The sequence below is a fragment of the Pristiophorus japonicus genome, chromosome 3 (assembly GCF_044704955.1).
Source record: "Pristiophorus japonicus isolate sPriJap1 chromosome 3, sPriJap1.hap1, whole genome shotgun sequence".
NCBI classification, from domain to species: Eukaryota; Metazoa; Chordata; class Chondrichthyes; family Pristiophoridae; genus Pristiophorus; species Pristiophorus japonicus.
The window spans coordinates 109,435,930-109,459,920 of record NC_091979.1 but is presented as its reverse complement, the minus strand read 5'-3'; the positions used below and the strand labels follow the sequence as shown (position 1 = coordinate 109,459,920).

At 44.6% G+C, this 23,991-nt stretch overlaps 1 protein-coding gene and 1 pseudogene across 7 annotated transcripts in view; one reads left to right on the top strand and one right to left on the bottom strand.

Moving 5' to 3' along the window:
- The first annotated feature begins 10,474 nt into the window (after nt 1-10,474).
- Nucleotides 10,475-23,991, top strand: part of erich2 (glutamate-rich 2) — a 326,385-nt gene continuing 312,868 nt past the window's right edge. For all 7 annotated transcript variants that reach the window (XR_011592662.1, XR_011592663.1, XM_070875669.1 and 4 more), the window contains exons 1-2: nt 10,475-10,668; nt 10,747-10,783. Coding sequence is in view for 4 of the 7 variants with exons in the window: in XM_070875669.1 (XP_070731770.1) it covers nt 10,661-10,668; nt 10,747-10,783 (45 nt within the window). In the remaining 3 variants the exon portion in view is untranslated. The remainder of the gene's footprint in view (nt 10,669-10,746; nt 10,784-23,991) is intronic.
- Nucleotides 17,516-17,631, bottom strand: LOC139260624 (5S ribosomal RNA; annotated as a pseudogene).

Below are 23,991 nucleotides of genomic sequence, written 5' to 3'. Positions count from 1 at the left end.
ACCCTCCAATCCATAGGAACTGATCCAGAGTCTATAGAATGTTGGAAAATGATCACCAATGCATCCACTATTTCTGGGGACACTTCCTTAAGTACTCTGGGATGCAGACTATCAGGCCCTGGGGATTTAGCGGCCTTCAATCCCATCAATTCTCCTAACACAATTTCCTGACTAATAAGGATTTCCTTCAGTTCCTCCTTCTCGCTCGACCCTCGTCCCGTAGTATTTCCGGAAGGTTATTTGTGTCTTCCTTAGTGAAGACAGAACCAAAGTATTTGTTCAATTGGTCTGCCATTTCTTTGTTCCCATTATAAATTCACCTGATTCTGACTGCAAGTGACCTACTTTTGTCTTCACTAATCGTTTTCTCTTCACATATCTATAGAAGCTTTTGCAGTCAGTTTTTATGTTCCCTGCAAGCTTACTCTCATACTCTATTTTCCCCCTCCTAATTAAACCCTTTGTCCTCCTCTACTGAATTATAAAGGTTTGCTGCTTTTTCTGGCCAATTTATATGCCTCTTCCTTGGATTTAACACTATCCCTAATTTCCCTTGTTAGCCACGGTTGAGCCACCTTCCCCGTTTTATTTTTACGCCAGACAGGGATGTACAATTGTTGAAGTTCATCCATGTGATCTTTAAATGTCTGCCATTGCTTATCCACCGTCAACTCTTTGAGTATCATTCGCTAGTCTATTCTAGCCAATTCACATCTCATACCATCGAAGTTACCTTTCTTTAAGTTCAGGACACTAGTCTCTGAATTAACTGTGTCACTCTCCATCTTAATGAAGAATTCTACCATATTATGGTCACTCTTCCCCAAGGGGCCTTGCACAACAATAATGCTAGTTAATCCTCTCTCATTTCATATGACCCAGTCTAGTTCTCTAGTTGGTTCCTCGGCATATTGGTCTAGAAAACCATCCCTTATGCACTCCAGGAAATCCTCCTCCACCATGTTGCTACCAGTTTGGTTAGCCCAATCTATATGTAGATTAAATTCACCCATGATAACTGCGGTACCTTTATTGTACGCATCCCTAATTTCCTGTTTGATGCCATCCGCAACCTCACTACCGTTGTTTGTGGTCTGTGCACAACTCCCACTAGCGTTTTTTGCCCTTTGGTATTCTGCAGCTCTACCCATACAGATTCAACATCATCCAAGCTAATGTCCTTCCTTACTATTGCGTTAATCTCTTTAACCAGCAACGCTACCTCACCTCCTTTTCCTTTCTGTCTATCCTTCCTGAATATTGAATAGCCCTGGATGTTGAGTGCCCAGCCTTGGTCACCCTGGAGCCATGTCCCTGTAATCCCAATTACATCATATCCGCTAACAGCTATCTGCGCAGTTAATTCATCCACCTTGTTACGAATACTCCTCGCATTGAGACACAGAGCCTTCAGGCTTGTTTTTTTAACACTCTTTGTCCTTTTCGAATTATGTTGTAATGTGGCCCCTTTTGATTTTTGCCTTTGATTTCTCTGCCCTCCACCTTTCCTTATCTCCTTTCTACCTTTTGCTTCTGCCCCCATTTTACTTTCATCTGTCTCCCTGCACATATTCCCATCCCCCTGCCATATTAGTTTAAACCCTCCCCAACAGCACTAGCAAACACTCCCCCTAGGACATTGGTTCTGGTCCTGCCCAGGTGCAGACCGTTAGGTTTGTACTGGTCCCACCTGCCCCAGAATCGGTTCCAATGTCCCAGGAATTTGAATCCCTCCTTCTTGCACCATTCCTCAAGCCACATATTCATCTTAACTATCCTGCTATTTCTACTCTGACTAGCACATGGCACTGGTAGCAATCCTGAGATTACTACCTTTGAGGTCCTACTTTTTAATTTAACTCCTAGTTCCATAATTTCAGCTTGTAGGACCTCATCCCATTTTTTACCTATATCTTTGGTACCTATATGCACCACGACAACTGGCTGTTCACCCTCCCCCTCCAAAATGCCCTGCAGCCACTCCGAGACATCCTTGACTCTTGCACCAGGGAGGCAACATACCATCCTGGAGTCTCGATTGCGGCCGCAGAAATGCCTATATATTCCCCTTACAATAGAATCCCCTACCACTATAGCTCTCCCACTCTTTTTCCTGCCCTCCTGTGCAGGAGAGCCACCCTTGGTGCCATGAACTTTGCTGTTGCTGCCTTCCCCTAATGAGTCATCTCCCCCAACAGTACCCAAAACAGTGTATCTGTTTTGGAGGGAGATGACCACAGGGGATCCCTGCACTACCTTCCTTCCACTGCTCTGCCTGATGGTCACCCATTTCCTATTTGCCTGATTAACCTTTACCTGCGGTGTGACCAACTCACTTAACGTGCTATTCACGACAACCTCAGCATTGCGGATGCTCCAGAGTGAGTCCATGCGCAGCTCCAGTGCCGCAATGCGGTCTGTCAGGAGCTGCAGCTGGATACACTTCCCGCACGCATAGCAGTCAGGGACACTGGAAGCGTCCCTGATTTCCCACATAGCACAGGAGGAGCATGACATGGATCTGGGCTCTCCTGCCATGAATTAACTCTTAAATTAATTTAATTTAGCAACAATGACAAGGTTTCTTACTGCTCACAAACTCCATTTCTTAGCCACTGATTCCATCCCTCTCCTTAACATCTATCTGAGGCTGAACCACACTGTTCGAAACCTTGGTGTCATATTTGACCCTGAGATGAGCTTCCGACCACAAATCCGTGATTTAACTAAGACCACCTATTTCCACCTCCATAACATTGCCCATCTCCGCCCTTGCTTCAGCCCTTTCGCTGCTGAAACCCTCATCCATGCCTTTATTACCTCTAGAATTGACTATTCCAACGCACTTCTAGTTGGCCTTCTGCATTCTACCCTACTTAAATTTGATGATATCCAAAGTTCTGCTGCTTATGTCCTAACTCACACCAAGTCCTGTTCACCTATCACCCCTGTGCTCGCTGACCTACATTGGTTCCCAGAATGACTGGAGACCTGCTCTGCTGCCTTGCTACTGGATAAAGGCCTAGCTTTGTCAAGCCCATGTGGTGGCTGGTGTGCAATGATCACCACACGTTAAAAAAATTCACGCACAGGCATCTTCCACCCCTTCAATTGGAGTTCAGGACTGGAACATCGGGTCCTTCGTCAAAACACCTGTGAACTCGTGGAAGCAAGTCATCCACATTCGAGGGACCACCTAGGATGATGATGACTTTGGCTCCCAGTTAAGCAATGCCTCGATTTCAAAATTCTCATCCTTGTTTTCAAATCCCTCCATGGTCTCGCCCCTCCCTATCTCTATAATCTTCTTCAGTCTCACAACCTCTCGAGATATCTGTGCTCCTCTAATTCTGGCCTCTTGAGCATCCCTGATTATAATCACTCAGCCATTAGTGGCCATGCCTTCTGTTGCCTAGACCCTAAGCTCTGTAATTCCCTCCTTAAACCTCTCTGCCTCCCTATCTCTCTTTCTTCCTTTAAGACGCTCCTTAAAACCCAGCTCTTTGACCAAGCTTTTGGTCATCTGCCCTAATTTCTCCTTACGTGACTCAGTGTCAATTATTTTTTGACTTATAATACTTCTGTGAAGCACCTTCGGAAGATTTACTACGTCAGCAATAGATGGAGCAGGACATTTAGAAAATCATAATACAATCAAGCAGAATCAACATAGTTTTATGATAAGGAAATTGTGTTTGACAAATTTATTAGAGTTCTTTGAGGATGTAACGAGCAGTATGGATAAAGGGATTTTGGATTTCCAAAAGGCATTTGTTAAGGTGTCGCATAAAAGATTACTACACAAGATAAGAGCTCACGGGGTTGGGTAATATCTTAGCATGGATAGAGGATTGGCTAACGAACAGAAAATAGAGAGTTGGGAAAAATAGGTCATTTTCAGATTGGCAAACTGTAACTAATGGAGTGCCATAGGGATCAGTGCTGTGGCCGCAACAATTTACAATTTACAATCTATATTAAAACTTGGATGAAGGGGCCGACTGTATTGTAGCCAAATTCACTGATGATACAAAGATAGGTGGGAAAGCAAGTTGTCAGGAGAACACAAAGCGGATGCAAAGGGATATCGATAGGTGAAGCGACTGGGCAAAAATTTGGCAGATGGAAAATAATGTGGGAAAATGTGAGGTTATCCACTTCGGTAGGAAGAATCAAAAGCAAAATATTATTGAAATGGAGATAGACTACAGAACGCTGCAGAACAGAGGGATCTGGTGTCCTCATATGTCAAACACAGAAAGTTAGCATGCAGGTGCAGCAAGTAATTAGGAAAGCAAATGGAATGTTAGGGGCTGAAATTCAGGCCCGTCAGAAAGCTGACGCAAGTACCGTTTTTTAAGTGCTTATACCGCCGTCGCAGAACAGGTCGACTCTTGATCGATATTCAGGTCTTAGAAACATAGAAATATAGAAATTTACAGTACAGAAGGAGGCCAGTTTGGCCCACCAAGTCCGCGCTGGCTGATCAAGAGCTATTCAGTCTAATCTCACTTTCCATCTCTTGGTCCATAGCCCTGTAGATTATGACACATCCAAATACTTTTTAAAATGTGGTGAGGCTTTCTGCCTTTACCACCCTTTCAGGCAGTGAGTTCGAGACCCCCACTACCCTCTGGATGATGAAATTTCCCCTCATATCTCCTTTAAACCTCCCCCCAATTACATTAATTCTATGTCTCCTGGTTGTTGATCCCTCTGCCAAGTAAAACAGGTCCTGCCTATCCACTCTATCCAGGCCCCTCATAATTTTATACACCTCAATCAGGTTTTACTTCAGCCTCCTCTGTTCCAAAGGAAACAGACCTAGCATCTCTAATCTTTCCTCATGGCCAAAATTCTCCAGTCCAGGCGACATTCTTGTAAATCTCCTCTGCACCCTTTGCAGTACAATCACATCTTTCCTGTAATGTGGTGACCAGAACTGCACACAGTACTCCAGCTGCGGCCTGACCAATGTTTTATACAGTTCAAGCATAACGTCCTTGCTCTTGTATTCCATGCCTTGACTAATAAGGCAAGTATTCCATATGGCTTCTTAACCATCTTACCAACCTGACCTGCTACCTTTCGGGATCTGTGGACCTGCACTCCAAAGTCCCTTTGTTCCTCTACACTTTTTAGTATTGTACCATTTAATGTGTATTCCCTTGTCTTGTTAGACCTCCCCAAATGCATTACCTCACACTTATCCGGATTGAATTCCATTTGCCATTGTTCCGCTTACCTGACCAGTACATTGATATCTTCCTGCAATCTGCAGCTTTCTTAAGAACATAAGAACATAAGAAATAGGAGCAGGAGTAGCCCGTACGGCCGCTCGAGCCTGCTCCACCATTTAATACGATCATGCTGATCCGATCATGGGCTCAGGTCCATTTTCCTGCCTCATAATCCCTTAATCCCTTAACAGTTAAGAAGCTGTCTATCTCTGTCTTAAATTTATTCAATGTCCCAGCTTCCACAACTCTCTGAGGCAGTGAATTCCACAGATTTACAACCCTCTGAGAGAAGAAATTCCTCCTCATCTCTGTTTTAAATGGGCGGCCCCTTATTCTAAGATTATGCCCTCTAGTTCTAGACTCCCCTATCAGTGGAAACATCCTCCCTGCATCCACCCTGTCAAGCCTCCTCATAATCTTATACGTTTCAATAAGATCACCTCTCATTCTTCTGAACTCCAATGAGCAGAGGCCCAACCTTCTCAACCTTTCCTCATAAGTCAATCCCCTCATCTTCGGAATCAACCTAGTGAACCTTCTCTGAACTGCCTCCAAAGAAAGTATATCCTTTCGTAAATATGGAAACCAAACTGTACGCAATATTCCAGGTGTGGCCTCACTAATTCCCTATATAACTGTGGCAAGACTTCCCTGCTTTTATACTCCACACCCTTTGCAACAAAGGCCAAGATTCCATTGGCCTTCCTGATTAGTTGCTGTACCTGCATACTAACCTTTTGTGTTTCATGCATAAGTTCCCCAAGGTCCCACTGTACTGCAGCACTTTGCAATTTTTCTCCATTTAAATAATAACTTGCTCTTTGATTTTTTTTCTGCCAAAGTGCATGACCTCACACTTTCCAACATTATACTTCACCTGCCAAATTCTTGCCCACTCACTTAGCCTGCCTATGTCCTTTTGAAGATTTTTTGTGTCCTCCTCACACATTGCTTTGCTCCCATCTTTGTATCATCAGCAAACTTGGCTACATTACACTGCCATGTGGGACCTTATGAAAAACTTTGCTAAAATCTTTATACATTACATCATACGCACTGCCCTCATTAACCCACCTGGTTACCTCCTCGAAAAATTCAATCAAGTAAGTCAGACACGAAACTTCCCTTAAATCCATGCTGACTGTCCATGTCTTTCCAAATGAAGATTTATCCTGTCCCTCAGGATTTTTTCCAATAATTTTTCCACCACTGAGGTTAGGCTGACTGGCCTGTAATTACTTAGTCTGTCCCTTTCTCTCTTTTTAAACAAACGTACAACAGTAGCAGTACTCCAGTCCTCTGGCACCTCATCTGGAGCCAGAGAGGACTGGAAAATGGTGGTCAGAGCCTCTGCTATTTCTTCTTTTGCTTCTCTTAACAGCCTGGGATATATTTAATCTGGGCCTGGGGATTTATCCACTTTCAAAGCTGCTAAGCCCATTAATACTTCCTCTCTCACTATGTTTATCTCATCTAATATTTCACTCCACTTCCCTCATTACAAAGTCTGCATCGCCCCTCTCTTTTGTAAAACAGATGCAAAGTATTTATGGTCTCTAATAGGCCCCACTTTTTCTGTAGTTATCCTCTTGCTCTTAATGTATTTATAAAACATCTTTGGGTTTTCCCTGTTTTACTTGCCAACATAATTTCATGCTCTCTCTTTGCTTTCCTGATATCTTTTTTAATTGCATTTCTTATACTCCTCTAGAATCTCTGCAGTATTGAGATCTCGGAATCTGTCATAAGCTTTCCCTTTTTTCTTTATCTTATCCTTCTGTCCCTTGACATCCTAGATTAGTTAGTCCCACCCTCTTTTTAAGGGAACATACTTGCTCTGTACCCTCAGGACTTCCTCCTTGAACGCCTCCCACTGTTCTGACACAGATTTACATAGAAACATAGAAAATAGGTGCGGGAGAAGGCCATTCGGTAAGATCATGTCTGATCATTCACCTCAGTACCCCTTTCCTGCTTTCTCTCCATACCCCTTGATCCCTTTAGCCATAAGGGCCATATCTAACTCCCTCTTGAATATATCCAATGAACTGGCATCAAAACTCTCTGCGGTAGGGAATTCCACAGGTTAACAACTCTCTGAGTGAAGAAGTTTCTCCTCATCTCAGTCTTAAATGGCTTACCCCTTATCCTTATACTGTGTCCCCTGGTTCTGGACTTCCCCAACATTGGGAACATTCTACCTGCATCTAACCTGTCCAGTCCCGTCAGAATGTTATATGTTTCTATGAGATCCCCTCTCATCCTTCTAAACTCCAGTGAATAAAGGCCCAGTCGACCCAGTTTCTCCTCATATGTCAATTCAGCCATCCCAGGAATCAGTCTGGTGAACCTTCGCTGCACTGATTGGCCACTGGGCCACCAGGGAGGGTTACAGCTGGGCCAACGGCTTGGTACCCAAGAGGGGGTTGCCACGCAGCCAGGGCTCCCAGAGGGAATGAAATGTGCACCGACAGAAAAAGCTGTTGGGGGCACCGCTTGGCGGGCATTAGATTTTTCAGCCTGAATATCGATGGAGGTGGGGGGATCCCGGTGGTGCGCACACTAATGATGCACTTACAGCTGCTTGACAGCAGCGGGGCAGAAGTGGGGACCATCAGAAAAAAAACCCTGCTGAATTTGGCTGGCGGCAGCCAATATACCAGAAATCGATGGCCATTGGATTCCGCCGCCTGGCAGCCGCATTCCGATGATAATGGGCCTTATCGGGAGCCTGAATTTCAGCCCGTTGGCTTTTATTGTAAGGTGGATGGAGTATAAACGTAGGGAAGTTTTGCTACTGCTGTACACGACGTAATGAGACCACACTTAGAGTACTGCGTAGTTTTGTTCTCCTTATTTAAAAATGGAGATACTTGCATTGGAGACAGTTCACAGAAGATTCACTAGGTTGATTCCTGGGATGAAGGGGTTGTCTTAGGAGGAAATATTGAGCAGTTTGGACCTTTACTCATTGGAGTTGCTATGAGGCTGCAGAGTGACTTGGATAGGTTAGGTGAGTGGGCAAATGCATGGCAGATGAAGTATAATGTGGATAAATGTGAGGTTATCCACTTTGGTGGTAAAAACAGAGAGACAGACTATTATCTGAATGGTGACAGATTAGGAAAAGGGGAGGTGCAACGAGACCTGGGTGTCATGGTACATCAGTCATTGAAGGTTGGCATGCAGGTACAGCAGGCGGTTAAGAAAGAAAATGGCATGTTGGCCTTCATAACGAGGGGATTTGAGTACAGGGGCAGGGAGGTGTTGCTACAGTTGTACAGGGCCTTGGTGAGGCCACACCTGGAGTATTGTGTACAGTTTTGGTCTCCTAACTTGAGGAAGGTCATTCTTGCTATTGAGGGAGTGCAGCAAAGGTTCACCAGACTGATTCCCGGGATGGCGGGACTGACATATCAAGAAAGACTGGATCAACTGGGCTTGTATTCACTGGAGTTCAGAAGAATGAGAGGGGATCTCATAGAAACGTTTAAAATTCTGACAGGTTTAGACAGGTTAGATGCAGGAAGAATGTTCCCAATGTTGGGGAAGTCCAGAACCAGGGGTCACAGTCTAAGGATAAGGGGTAAGCCATTTAGGATCGAGATGAGGAGAAACTTCTTCACCCAGAGAGTGGTGAACCTGTGGAATTCTCTACCACAGAAAGTTGTTGAGGCCAATTCACTAAATATATTCAAAAAGGAGTTAGATGTAGTCCTTACTACTTGGGGGATCAAGAGGTATGGCGAGAAATCAGGAATGGCGTACTGAAGTTGCATGTTCAGCCATGAACTCATTGAATGGTGGTGCAGGCTCGAAGGGCCGAATGGCCTACTCCTGCACCTATTTTCTATGTTTTCTATGAGTTTAGGTGACCTTATTAAAATCTATAAGATTCTGACGGGGCTTGACGGTAGATGCTGAGAGGATGTTTCCCCTCATGGGATAATCTAGAACTAGGGGCCATAGTTTCAGAATAAGAGGTCACCCATTTAAGATGGAGATAAGGAGAATTTCTTCTCTCAGAGGGTCGTGAATTTTTGGAATTCTCTAACCCAGAGAGCTGTGGAGGCTGAGTCATTGAATGTATTGAAGGCTGAGATAGACAGATTCTTGAACTATAGGTGATTCAAGGGTTATTGGGAACAGGCAGGAAAGTGGAGTTGAGGTCTAGATCAGTTTATCCATAATGTGATTGAATGGCAGAGTTGGTTCGAGGGGCCATATGGCATAGTCCTGCTCCTATTTCTTATGTTCTTTAAAGGCACTATATAAATACAAGTTGTTATTGCTGTTATCTCAATGAGTAACATGGATTGGAACTTGCCGGGGCGATGGAGAATGAGGATTTTAAAGGGGGTGAGAGGAATGAAAAAGGTGAAGTGCTCGAAGGTACCGGGGAGCAGGGGAAGAATCCAAGGTGTGATTTGGTGATAAGGATCACACCGCCACTGCAGAAATATCGATAGGGTAGATAGTGGAAATATAGTCAGGTTTCAGTACGGGAACGGTGTCGTCACTCGTGAGCCAAGTTTCTGTGGAAATCAAGATGTCAATGCAATTGTCCATAATAAGGTCATGGAAGGCAAGGGCCTTGTTCGTGAGTGAGCATTCTGGAGGTAAATGTAGGGGGGCAGTGATTGTTAATCCACTGGCAAAACCGATCCATCCCAGCAATTACAGGGCTGTCAACATCCAGTAAATGTTTAAGTGATATTTATGATTACGAATGAGACAGGATTAGTACAGGACCTGTGCTTAGGGGCCCCAGACAAATAAGTTGTTTCGTTTTCGTGTGGTATATTGTGATATGATTTGTTTTATTATTATTGCAGTGCATAAACACTCTGCGGCCTACTTCTTCTTGCATTTTACTGCACGTTTGTGTTTTAGTGGATGGGGGCCGTTGTGTGATCCGTAGGGGATCCGGGATTCAAATTGCAAAAATATGAAACGAATTAAGCTATGTTTATTTGTAAGAGTGAAAGTTATTAAAAATAAATAATATTTTGCAAACAAATTAAGTTATGATTCAGATGAGACAGTTCTGTAACATTATACACGTTGTACATTATACGGTGCGTGCAAGCAAAACACAAAGTGGGAAACTTGCCACTGAACTAGCAAAAGTTAGTGAAGAGGTAGTGGCACAGAGCCGCTCACGCTGCAGACTGATGCATGCACACAACCAGTGGAACGCGTTCGGCAGCGGTTGCCCCGGAAACGCCGCGGCGGTTACCAGGGAGCGGCTTTGTGTGGCTTGGTTGGGAAAGGGTTTCGAGGGTGGCCGCGCAGGAGCAGAGCTGGGCAGAAGCGATTGAATCCGGGCCTCAGTGAAATGGTTTCCTGAGACACCGCCGCTTCCCGCACGCCTCTGACTTGGTTCTCAGCGCTTCACCGTTGCAGCAGCACCAAAGGACATGAGCAGGTGAGGATCGGCTCGATAAACGGCGGTGTTGTTGTTCATCAGTATTGCGGGACTGACGCGTTGACTTAATTCTTTCAGGTCACAGGGAACGTCGAAGAGGCCTCCTGTGCCCAGGGTGAGTAACTTTATCTATGATCATTTACTGTAATCGGGGGGTTGGAGAGCAACCTCGCCATCCTCATGGAGGAGCATTCCTCTTCGGGCCCCGCCACACTCCAGACACTAGTGACGTGAGACCACCTGGAGGAGGCAAACTCGCACCATGCTCTCCATAGCGTGTATCACCATCTCACCTGGCTCAATCAGGCCTTCCAACATCAACTGCTGAAAGTTATATTCTGAGAGCTGTGCCCGCTTGTCCAATATGCTGTATGGAGGGACAGGATGACAGGAAACTCATAGATTAAGAACATAAGAATTAGAAGCAAGAGCCCCTCTTGCTATATGGCCCCTCTTGCTCGCCATTCAATAAGATCATGGCTGATCTTCAACCTCAACTCCACTTTCCTGCCCGTTCCACATATCCCTTGATTCCTCTACCAGAACACATAAGAGACGTAAAAGTAGGGGAACATCTAGGCAATAGTGCCCATAATATAATACGCTTTAAGATGATAATTGAGGAGGACATACATATGAGAAAAGCAGGCTAATAGTTTGGAGGAAAGCTGATTTTGAGGGGCTGAGAATAGAACTTGGGAAAATAAAATGGGCAACAATATTGGCAAACAACGATGTAGAACAGCAATGGGAAACATTTAAAACCGTGTTCAATAGAGTGTAGGAACAATATATTCCACTAAAAGGAAAGAACAAACTAAACAATAATGAGACTCCATGGATGAATATAAGGGATATATTGAGGGTAAGGAAAGTGGCATACATTAAGTACATAGCAGTGGAGTGGATGATAAGGGAGAATATGAAGAGATTAGGGGAGAAGTAAAAAAAAAACAATTAGGAAGGCAAATACGAGTTATAAAATTAAATTATCAAGGAACATAAAACAAAATAGCAAAATATTTTACAGGCACATCAATAAAAAAGGAAGGTTGGGATGGGAATAGGGCCATTAAGGGATAGACAAGATAATACCACAGGTAATAATAGAGAGATGGCAAAAATATTAAATAATAATTTTGCTTCAATATTTACCAGGGAGATAGAACAGGTGGACATGATATTGAATGATGAGGTTAGTAATGAGATAAATGCATTTAAAATAAAAAGAGACGATATATTAAATAAATTAATCAAACTCAAAGAGGAAAAAACCCCTGGTCCAGATGGAATGCATCCACGCATTTTAAAAGAATCTGGGGAAGCCAGCTAGCTAACCTTGATCCTCAGTCTATTATAGGGTACCTTATCGAAGGCCTTTTGAAAATCTACAAGGATTAGGTCATGCCCTTTGGCAGAAAAAAAATCAAAGAGCAAGTAATTATTTAAATGGAAAAAGATTGCAAAGTGCCGCAGTACAGCGGGACCTGAGGGTACTTGTGATGAAACACAAAAGGATGCTAGGCAGGTACACAAGTGATCAGGAAGGCCAATGGTATCTTGGCCTTTATTGCAAAGGATGGAGTATAAAAGCAGGGAAGTCTTGCTACAGTTATATAAGGTATTGGTGAGGCCAGACCTGGAATACTGCGTGCAGTTTTGGTTTCCATATTTACGAAAGGATATACTTGCTTTGGAGGCAGTTCAGAGAAAGTTCACTAGGTTGATTCCGGGGATGAGGAGGTTGACTTATGAGGAAAGATTGAGTAGGTTAGCCCTCTACTCATTGGAATTCAGAAGAATGAGAGGTGATCTTACCGAAACAAAAAAGATTATGTGGGGGCTTGACAAGGTGGATGCAGAGAGGATGTTTCCACTGATGGGGGAGACTAGAACTAGAGGGCATGATCTTAGAATAAGGGGCCGCCCATTTAAAACAGAGATGAGGAGAAATTTCTTCTCACAGAGGATTGTAAATCTATGGAATTCGCTGCCTCAGAGAGCTGTGGAAGCTGGGACATTGAATAAATTTAAGACAGAAATAGACAGTTTCTTAAACGATAAGGGGTTATGGGGAGCGGGCGGGGGCTGAGTCCATGATCAGATCAGCCAAGATGTTATTGAATGGCGGAGCAGGCTCGAGGGGCCGTATGGCCAATCCCTGTTCCTATTTCTTATGATCTTATGTTCTTATAGCAGAGGCATTACTACACATATTTAATCATTCGTTAGAAAAAGGTGGACTGGTGGATAGCTAGCGTAATACCTATGTTTAAGAAGGGAGATAGGACATGATCAGGGAATTATAGACCTGTCAGCTTAACATCGGTGGTAAGAAAAATAATGGAATCCCTACTAAAAGAGAAGAGCATCTAGAAACCAAAAATATAGAAATGAATAGTCAGCATAGATTTCAAAAGGGAAAGCCTGGCTTGACCAACCTCATTGAATTTTTTGAAGAGGTAACAGAGAGGGTAGACTTTGGTAATACAGTAGATGCAATTTATCTAAATTTTCAAAAGGCCTTGATCAAGGTTAGCTAGCTGGCTTCAAGACAGAAAGCAGATAGTAGGGGTAAAAGGTAGCTATTTCACAGTGGCAAAAGATGGGTAGTGGTGTTCCACAAGGATCAGTGTTCACAATTCATATTAACGATTTAGACTTTGAAATCAAAAACACAATTTCTAAATTAGTGGATGACACCAAACTGGGGGGTTATCAACACTGAGGAGGAAACATAGAAACATAGAAAATAGGTGCAGGAAAAGGCCATTCGGCCCTTCGAGCCTGCACCACCATTCAATAAGATCATGGCTGATCTTTCACCTCAGTACCCCTTTCCTGTTTTCTCTCCATACCCCTTGATCCCTTTAGCCATAAGGGCCATATCTAACTCCCTCTTGAATATATCCAATGAACTGGCATCAAAACTCTCTGCGGTAGGGAATTCCACAGGTTAACAACTCTCTTGAGTGAAGAATTTTCTCCTCATTTCAGTCCTAAATGGCTTACCCCTTATCCTTAGATTGTGTCCCCTAGTTCTGGACTTCCCCAACATCAGGAACATTCTTCCTGCATCTAACCTGTCCAGTGCCAGAATTTTACATGTTTCTTTGAGATCCCCTGTCATCCTTCTAAACTCCAGTGAATAAAGGCCCAGTCGATCCAATCTCTCCTCATATGTCAGACCAGCCATCCCGGGAATCAGTCTGGTGAACCTTCGCTGCACTCCTTCAACAGCAAGAACGTCTTTCCTCAGATTAGAAGACGAAAACTGAACACAATATTCCAGGTGAGGCCTCACCAGGGCCCTGTACAACTGCAGTAAGACCTCCCTGCTCCTATACTCAAAACCCCTAGCTATGAAGGCCAACATACCATTTGCCTTCTTCACCGCCTGCTGTACCTGCATGCCAACTTTCAATGACTGATGTACCATGACACCCAGGTCTTGTTGCACCTCCCCTTTTCCTAATCTGCCGCTATTCAGATAATATTCTGTTTTCGTGTTTTTGCCCCCAAAGTGGATAACCCCACATTTACACACATTATACTGCATCTGCCGTGCATTTGCCCACTCACCTAAACTATCCAAGTCACCCTGCAGCCTCTTAGCATCCTCCTCGCAGCTCGCATAGCCACCCAGTTTAGTGTCATCTGCAAACTTGGAGATATTACACTCAATTCCTTCATCTAAATCATTAATGTATTTTGTAAATAGCTGGGGTTCCAGCACTGAGCCCTGCGGCACTCCACTAGTCACTGCCTGCCATTCTGAAAAGGACCCATTTATCCCGACTCTCTGCTTCCTGTCTGCCAACCAGTACCATGTGCTTTAATTTTGCACACCAATCTCTTGTGTGGGACCTTATCAAAAGCCTTTTGAAAGTCCAAATGCACCACATCCATTGGTTCTCCCTTGTCCACTCTACTAGCTACATACTCAAAAAATTCCAGAAGATTTGTCAAGCATGATTTCCCTTTCATAAATCCATGCTGACTTGGACGGATCCTGTCACTGCTTTCCAAATGCGCTGTTATTTCATCTTTACTGATTGATTCCAACATTTTCCCCACTACTGATGTCAGGCTAACCTGTCTATAATTACCCATTTTCTCTCTCCCTCCTTTTTTACTGCAACAAATTACAGGAGGACATTAATAAACTTGCAGAATGGGGGATAATTGGCAAATGAAATTCAACGCAGATAAATGTGAGGTATTACATTTTGGTAGGAAGCATAGGGAGATCACTTATTACTTGGAGGGTGCGAGTCTAGGTGTGGTAGAGGAACAAAGGGATCTCAGAGTACAAATACACAAATCACTAAAAGTTGTGACACAGTTTAGCAAGGCCATAAAAAAATTAATCCAAGCACTAGGGTTTATTTCTAGAGGTATAGAATTGAAAAGTAGGGAAATTATGCTAAACCTATATCGAACCTTGGTTAGACCACACTGGAGTACTGTGTACAATTCTGGTCGCCATATTATAAATAAGATATGGAAGCACTGGAGAGGGTGCAGAGAAGATTTATAAGGATGATACCAGAAATGCGAGGATATACATATCCGGAAAGGATGAACAGGCTGGGCCTCTTTTCTCCTGAAAAAAGAAGGCTGAGGGATGACCTAATAGAGGTCTTTAAAATTATGAAAGGTGTTAATAGAGTGGTTACAGAGAAAATCTTTCCACTTGTGGGAAGAGCATAACTGGAGACCATCAATATAAGATAATCACCAAGAAATCCAGTAGGGAATTCAGAAGAAACTTCTTTACCCAAAGAGTGGTGAGAATGTGGAACTTGCTACCCCAGGGAGTGGTTGAAGCAAATAGAATAGATACATTTAAGGGGAGGATAGACAAACACATGAGGGGGAAGGGAATAGAGGGTTATGCTGATAGATTTAGATGAGGGAAGATAGTGGAACATAAACGCCTGCATGGACTGACTGGTTGGGCCGAATGGCCTGTTTCTGTGCCGTATATCTTACGTAATCCTGTGTAATCCTCTCGAGTTCAAAAATTCTGTCGATCTCGGCCTTGAATATACTCAATGACTCAGCATTGACAGCCTTTGTGGATAGAGAATTCCAAAGATTCACAGCCCAAAAAAACCCCAAATTATTATTTAAATGGGGAGCGATTACAAAACGTTGCAATACAGAGGGATCTTGGGGTTCTTGTACATGAAACTCAAAAAGTTAGCACGCAGGTACAGCAAGTAATCAGGAAGGCAAATGGAATGATGCCCATTATTGAAAGGGGAGGATGGAGTATAAAAGTAGGGAAGTCCTGCTCCCAACTGTACAGTGCGTTGGTAAGACCACACCTGGAGTGCTGCGTACAGTTTTGGTCTCTTATGGAAGGATATAATTGCATTGGAGGCAGTTCAGAGAAGGTTCACGAGGTTGATTCCTGAGATGAAGGGGTTGTCATATGAAGAAAGGTTGAGCAGGTTGGACCTATACTCATTGGAGTTTAGCAGAATGAGAGATGATCTTATTGAAACATATAAGATTCTGAGGGGGCTTGACAGAGTACTAGGGGCTGTTATGCACGTAGCACAGGTGCCGTGGCTCCACAGAGATAGCATGAGGATGGATTCAAAGCAACATTGCATTTCCCTTTAAGCAAGGGAAAGAGCCTCCAAAGACGGCAGCGCTGCATGGATTCTAGCATTTTCCTGACGACTGATGTCAGGCTAACTGACCTGTAGTTTCCCGTATTTGCCCTCCTTTCTTGAATAGTGGGGTTACGTTTGCTACCTTTCAATCTGCTGGGCATGTTCTAGAATCTAGGGAATTTTGGAATATCACAACCAATGCATTCACTATCTTTGCAGCCACCTCTTTTAGAAACTCTTTTGGGAGTAAACAAAAAACATTGAACCGTGCCCCCCCGATCTGGGGGAAACACCAAACATTTACAGGCCCTTTTATTTTTTTGTGGTATTTTTTGGGGGTTTTCTTTGGGCACAAAAACATTTTTTCTCCAAGTGCCCCCTATAAAAGGGGAGGGGGACACTAAAAGCACCGGCAATTAAAACAAATTAACTTAAAAACATAAAATCAAATTAAAATTTGGTTGCCGGGCGTGATGATGCACTCAAGTCCCTCCGGTGCCCACCTCTCGCGGAAGGCCGCGAGCGTACCGGTGGACACCGCGTGCTCCATCTCCAGGGACACCCTGGACCGGATGTATGCGCGGAAGAGAGGCAGGCAGTCTGGCTGAACGACCCCCTCGACCGCCCGCTGCCTGGACCGGCTGATGGCCCCCTTGGCCGTGCCCAGGAGCAGTCCTACGAGGAGGCCCTTGGACCTACCCGCTCCCCTCCGCACAGGGTGCCCGAAGATCAGGAGTGTGGGACTGAAGTGCAGCCAGAATTTCAGGAGCAGCCCCTTTAAATAACAAAACAGGGGCTGCAACCTCGTGCATTCAATAAAAACATGGAATACGGACTCTTCCAGACCGCAGAAATTGCAGGCGGCCTGGGAGCCCGTGAACCGGCTTAAAAATTTATTGCACGGCACTGCTCCGTGCACCACCCTCCAGGCCAAGTCCCCGACAAATAGTGGGAGGACCCCTGCGTAGAGTACCCTCCATCGGGGACCCCCGCCTCCTCCGGACGGCAAGATGGTACGCCATGGCGTGTCCGGACGGCAGGCGAGGATGGCAAAGTTGAGAGTGTGCAGGAGCAGCCCGTACAGGAAACCCCTCCGCGCGGAAAATTTCACGCAGTGAGCTTAGTCAAACGCGGCAGGTCTCGAACCTGCAATCTTCTGATAAATTTGCGGTTTGTGATCGAAGTCAGACGTTTTATCCATTCGGCCACGCGGCCTCTGCCTCCTACTGCACCTGGTATTCCCAGGCAGTCTCCCATCCAAGTACTAACCAGGCCTGACTCTGCTTAGCTTCCAAGATCAGACGAGATCAGGCGTTTTCAGACTAGTGCTTTTGGAGTTTATCTGAAAAACATAAAACATTAAACCGTGCCACCCGATCTGGATGACACACCAGACATTTACAAGGCCCTTTTTTTCTTTTTTGTGGTTTTTTTTTTTGTTTCCTCGGATGTAGGCCATCAGGTGCGAGGGATTTGTCGGCTTTTAATCACATTAGTTTTTCAAGTATGTTTTCTTTATTGGTCTTAATTACTCTAACTTCCTCATTCTCATTAGCCCCTTGGTTCCTCACTGTTTTTGGTATGCTTTTTGTGTCTTCTACTGTGAAGATAAATACAAAATAACAAATGTACCGATATATCGACAGTAAGGATATACCGACAGTACCGATAGAACAAAAGCACTGATATATCAACAGTACCGATATAACAACAGTAAAGATATAATGACAGGAAGGACGTAACAACAGTACCAACTTAACGACAGTACCAATATAGCAACAGTACAGATATAACGACAGTAAACATATAACGACAGTACCTATATAGCGACGATATAACTAAAGTACCGATATAATGACAGTACCGATATAGCGACAGTACCGATATAACGACAGGAAGAATATAACAACAGTACCTGTAGGGTCTCTTATATTCTTAGCAGTTGACGAGACTTGAGTCCGGTGGTAGTATCCAGGCAAACTTTATTGGCTCAGTTACATTCAGTTACATCTTGCAGTTACTAAGAATAAAGCGCACTCTACCACGTGTTACAGCTTCAGTTATAGTCGTGAATGTGGGGTCTTCCCATTCCCTGATTGGCCACCTTGCTGTTACTGGGGTCAGTTTGTCGACTCCGGACTGGCCGCTGGTTATGACCCAGCTGCCCATTGCAGATAGCAATCGCCTTGGTCATGATGTGATTACCACATCATGCCCTATCCTCCTTCTGTTCACTGTTTCGCAGCATGTTTCTGTTATCTGGTCGGAACAGCGCTTAACCTGGTGACTGTGCTTTGGCCCCAACCATGCTGCAACCTTTTCCATTGTTAGTGAGCATGTACACAGCACACAACTACTCTATAATTATAAATTAATCAGGTCCCAGTTAATGAGGTCCCACAATAGTTAATCAGGTCCCACAATAGTTAATCAGGTCCCACAGTACCGATATAGCGACAGTACCGATATAACAAAAGTAATGATATATCGGCAGTAAAGATATACCGACAGTGCTGATATAACGAAAGTATCGCTATAACAACAGGAACGATATAACGATAGTATCGACATAGCAACAGTACCGATATAACTACAGCACTGATATAACGACAATGAGGAAATAATGACAGTAATGATATAACAAAAGTACTGATATATCAACAGTACCAATATAACGACAGTACTGATGTAACGACAGTACCAATATAGCGAGAGTACCGATATAACAAAAGTACCGATATATCGACAGTACCGATATAACGACAGTAAGGATATAATGACAGTGCCGATAACGACAGGAAGGATATAATGACAGTACAGATATAGCGACTGTACCGATATAGCGACAGTAAGCAAATAGCGACAGTACTGATATAGCGACAGTACTGATGTAACGACAGTACTGATGTAACGACAGTACCAATGTAACGATAGTACTGTTATATCGGTACTGTCGCTATATAGGTACTGTCGTTATATACTTACTATCATTATATACTTTCTATGGTTATATCGGTACTGTCGTTATATTGGTAAAGTCGCTATATCGGTAGTTTCGTTATATCGGTACTGTCGCTATTTTGGTACTGTCGAGCAGCGGCCTGGGAGCAGCGTGGAGGCGCCGGGAGCAGCGTGGAGGCCCCAGGAGCAGTGTGGAGGCATGCCACTTCAGGGAGCAGCGCGAGCTGGTGTAGGAGGGCGACGGCAGCAAAGAATGACGTCATCACAGTCCAGGTCGGTGATTGGAGCGTGGGCAGGTACAGCAGAAGCGGAGAGATACTGTGGAGGCATGTGATCGAGGCCCAGGAGAGGCATGAGTTCGAGGCCAGGAGCCCAGGTGCAGCACGGGCCAGCCCACACTGCGATATGTGTGCGCACTAGGTCCGTGCAGCAGAGCAGGTCTCCAGTCGTCTTGGATAACCCTTGCCACTGGACCAAGACCTAGCTGTCAAGCCCGTGAGGTGGCTGGTGTGCAACGGCCACCACACGTTAAAAAAATCCACGCACAGGCATCTTCCACCCTTCAGGACCTGAAATATTAGGTCCTTCATTGAAACACCTGTGAACTCATCCTTTTTTGGCGTGGAAGCAAGTCATTCTCGTTTCGAGGGACTGCCTATGATAATGATGATGAAATACAAAATATTTGTTTAATGTCTCTGCCATTTTCTTATTCCCCATTATAATGTTTCCTGTCTCAGCCTCTAAGGGACCAATGCTTACTTTTGCTACTCCCCCTTCTTACATACTTGTAGAAGCTCTTCAAATCTATTTTTAGATTTTTGCAAGTTTGCTCTCATGTTCTATTTTCTCCTTTTTTTGATCAATTTTTTGGTCATCCTTTGCTTGTTTCTAAAGGTGTCCCAATTCTCAGGCTTATTACTAGCGTCAGCATTATTAGCCTCTTTTAATCTAATACGAACCTTAACTTCTTTAGTTAGCCACGGATGGATCACTTTTCCTGTGGAATTTTTATTTCTCAATGGAATGTATATTTGTTGAGAATTATGGAATATTTCTTTAAATGTTTACCACTGCTCATCTGCTGTCGTACCTTTTAATCTAATTTCTCAATCTGCCTTCATCAACTCACCCTTCATATCTATGTAATTGGCTTTATTTAAATTTAAGACTCTTGTTTCGGATTTAAGTATTTCACTCTCTCACTCAATGTGAAATTCCATCATATGATCACTCTTCCCCAGGAGATCCTTACAACAACAACAACAACTTGTATTTATATAGCATCTTTAACGTAGTAAAACATCCCAAGGTGTTTCATAGGAGTGTTATAAGACAAAAAAAAGAATTTGACACCACACCAGATAAGAAGAAATTGCGGCAGATGACCAGAAGCTTAGTCAAAGAAGTAGATTTTTAAGGAGGGTCTTGAAGGAGAAAAGAGAGGGAGAGAGGTGGAGGGAGTTCCAGAGCTTAGGGCCTTGGCAGCTGAAGGCGCGGCCACCGATGGTTGAGCTGATATAATCAGGGATGCTCAAGAGGCCAGAATTTGAGGAGCGCAGACATCTTGGTGGGGTTGTGTGGCTGGAGGAGATTAGGGAAGGGTGAGGCCATGGAGGGATTTGTCAGCAAGGATGAGAATTTTGAAATCGAGGCTTTGCTTAACCGGGAGCCAATGTAGGTCAGCGAGCACAGGGGTGATCGGTGAGCGGGACTTTGTACGAGTGAGGACACGGGCTGCTGAGTTTTGGATGACCTCAAATTTATGTAGGGTAGAATGTGGGAGGCCAGCCAGAAGTCTAGAGGTAACAAAGACATGGATGAGGGTTTCAGCAGCAGATGAGTTGAGGCAGAGGCAGAGACGGGCAGTGTTAAGGAGGTTGAAATAGGCGTTTTTAGTTATGCTGTGGATATGTGGCCGGTAGCACATTTCACGGTCAAATATGACACCTAGGTTGCGAACAGTCTGGTTCAGCCTCAGGCAGATGTGAGGGAGAGGGATGGAGTCGGTGATTAGGGAACGCAGTTTGTGATGGGGACCAAAGACAATGGCTTCGGTCTTCCCAGTATTTAATTGGAGAACATTTCTACTCAACCAGTACTGGATGTCGGGCAAGCAGTCTGACAATTTAAAGACCGTGGAGGAGTTGAGAGAAGTGTTGGTGAGGTAGAGTTGGGTGTTGTCAGCGTGTGTTTCCGGATGATGTTGCCAAGGGGCAGTATATTGATGAAAAATAGGAGGGGGGCCAAGGATAGATCCTTGAAGGACTCCAGAGGTAACTATGCGGGAGTGGAAGAGTAGCCATTGCAGGTGATGTTCTGGCTATGATCTATGATTAGATAGATAAGAATGGAACTAGGCGAGTGCAGTCCCACCCAGCTGTGTTATGTTCAGAATAACTCCACAAGACTGTATTGTAAGCTCAAACTGTTGTGACGTTGGTCTTTTTAATGTAACCCCAGAGTGAGGAAGCAGCATGGTACATTGCCTTTTATACCTGCTTGCCTGGGCTGTGCAGGTGACCCTTGGGTCTCCAACAGGTGTGCCCCCTGATGGCAAGTCTTACACACTAGTAAAGTTTACATACATAACATCACTCCCCCCCCCCCCCCCCCCGCCCCCCAAGTCTTAGATACAAGTTATTTACAAGTTGAGGCGATCCGGGACTCTACGTTCCCGGGTTGATCGCCAGAGTTGAAGTCCTAGCATGGGTGAGTTGGTCGGATCATTGCTGCACTGCAGCGCGGCTGGTCTGATCGGACTGTCGGGCATGGTGGGTTCATCCTCGTGGTTGACAGCAAGGTCGATTGCTGGTTAGGTATGTGTTGGTGGATCAATGATGGTAATGTCCTCTTCAAACTGTTCTTGGTTGTCAGTGAATCGCAGTTTGGTCTGATCCAAGTGCTTTCTGCACGTTTGTCCATTCAAAAGTTTGAAAGAAAACACTCTATTCCCCTCCTTGGCTAAAACAATGCCAGCAACCCATTTGGGACCTTGACCGTAATTAAGAACAAACACAGGGTCATTAACCTCAATGTCATGCGATACAGCTGTGCGATCGTAGTACACGTTATGCCGGTGACGCCGGGTTTCTACATGATCAACTGAGATCCAGGTGGACTAAGGAGAGCCTGGTTTTGAGTGCTCTCTTCATTAACAATTCTGCAGGGGGAACACCAGTAAGTGAGTGGGGTCGCGTCCGGTAGCGGAGCAGAACCCGAGATAACCGGGTCTGCAGGGAACCGTCCATCACGCGTTTCAAGCTCTGCTTGATAGTTTGGACTGCCCATTCCGCTTGATCATTGGATGCGGGCTTAAACGAGGCAGACTTGACATGCTTGATGCCATTGTGGGTCATGAACTCGTCGAATTCCGAGCTGGTGAAACATGGTCCATTGTCACTATCAAGGACGTTGGGCAAACCACGGGTAGCGAGCATGGCCTGGAGGCTTTCAATGGTGACAGTGGATGTACATGATGACATTATTATACACTCAATCCATTTGGAGTAAGCGTCCACTGCTATTAGGAACATCTTTCTTAGAAAGGGGCCAGCGAAATCTACGTGGACCCTGGACCACGGTTTGGAGAGCCATGACCACAGACTCAATGGGGCCTCCCTTGGTGCATTGCTCAACTGTGAGCAAGTGTTACATTGGTGTACGCATGACTCCAATTCCGAGTCAATGCCGGGTCACCAAACGTGCGACTTGGCGATAGCCTTCATCATGACTATGCCTGGGTGGGTACTGTGTAGGTCGCGTATAAACGTTTCCCTGCCTTTTTTTGGCAAAACCACGCGATTCCCTATCAGAGACAATCCGAATGGATGGACATTTCATCCTTGCGTTGGTAAAACGGCTTAATTTCATCTTGCATTTCCCCAGGAACAGCCGACCAGCTCCCATTAAGGACGTAGATTTTTACTAGTGATAGCACAGTGTCCTGATCTACGAACCGTAATGGGTGACCCCTCGCTCTCAAAAACATCCATTACAAGAAGCAAGTCTGCGGGTTGCGGCATTTTCACCCCGGTGATGGGCAATGGAAGCCGACTGAGAGCACCAGCACAGTTCTCAGTGCTTGGTCTGTGGCGGATTACATAGTCATACACAGATAATGTTAGTGCCCATCTTTGGATGCGGGACGAAGCATTGGTGTTAATACCTTTGCTTTATGAGAACAACGAAATGAGCGGCTTGTTGTCGGTTTCGAGCTCGAACTGGAGTCCAAATAGGTATTGATGCATTTTCTTAACTCTGTATATGCATGATAATGTTTCTTTCTAAACCATACTGTCGGCTCTTTCAGCCTTAGATAAACTTCTGGACGCAAATGCAACCGGTTGCAGTTTGCCTGACACATTGGCTTGCTGTAACACACAACCGATCCCGTACGAAGATGCATCACAAGCTAGTACTAAACGTTTACATGGGTCATACAATACAAGTAACTTGTTAGAACATAGCAGGTTTCTGACCTCATTAAAGGCTGTCTCTTGAGATTTACCCCAAACCCAGTCGTCACCCTTGCGTAGCAATACATTCAAAGGTTCCAGCAAAGTGCTCAATCCTGGTAGAAAGTTACCAAAATCATTGAAGAGTCCCAGGAACGAACGCAGCTCCATCACATTCTCTGGTCTGGGTGCATTCTTGATGGTCTCCGTCTTGGAATCCATGGGTCTGATGCCGTCCGCCGCAATCTTTCTTCCCAAAAATTCGACTTCTGGCGCCA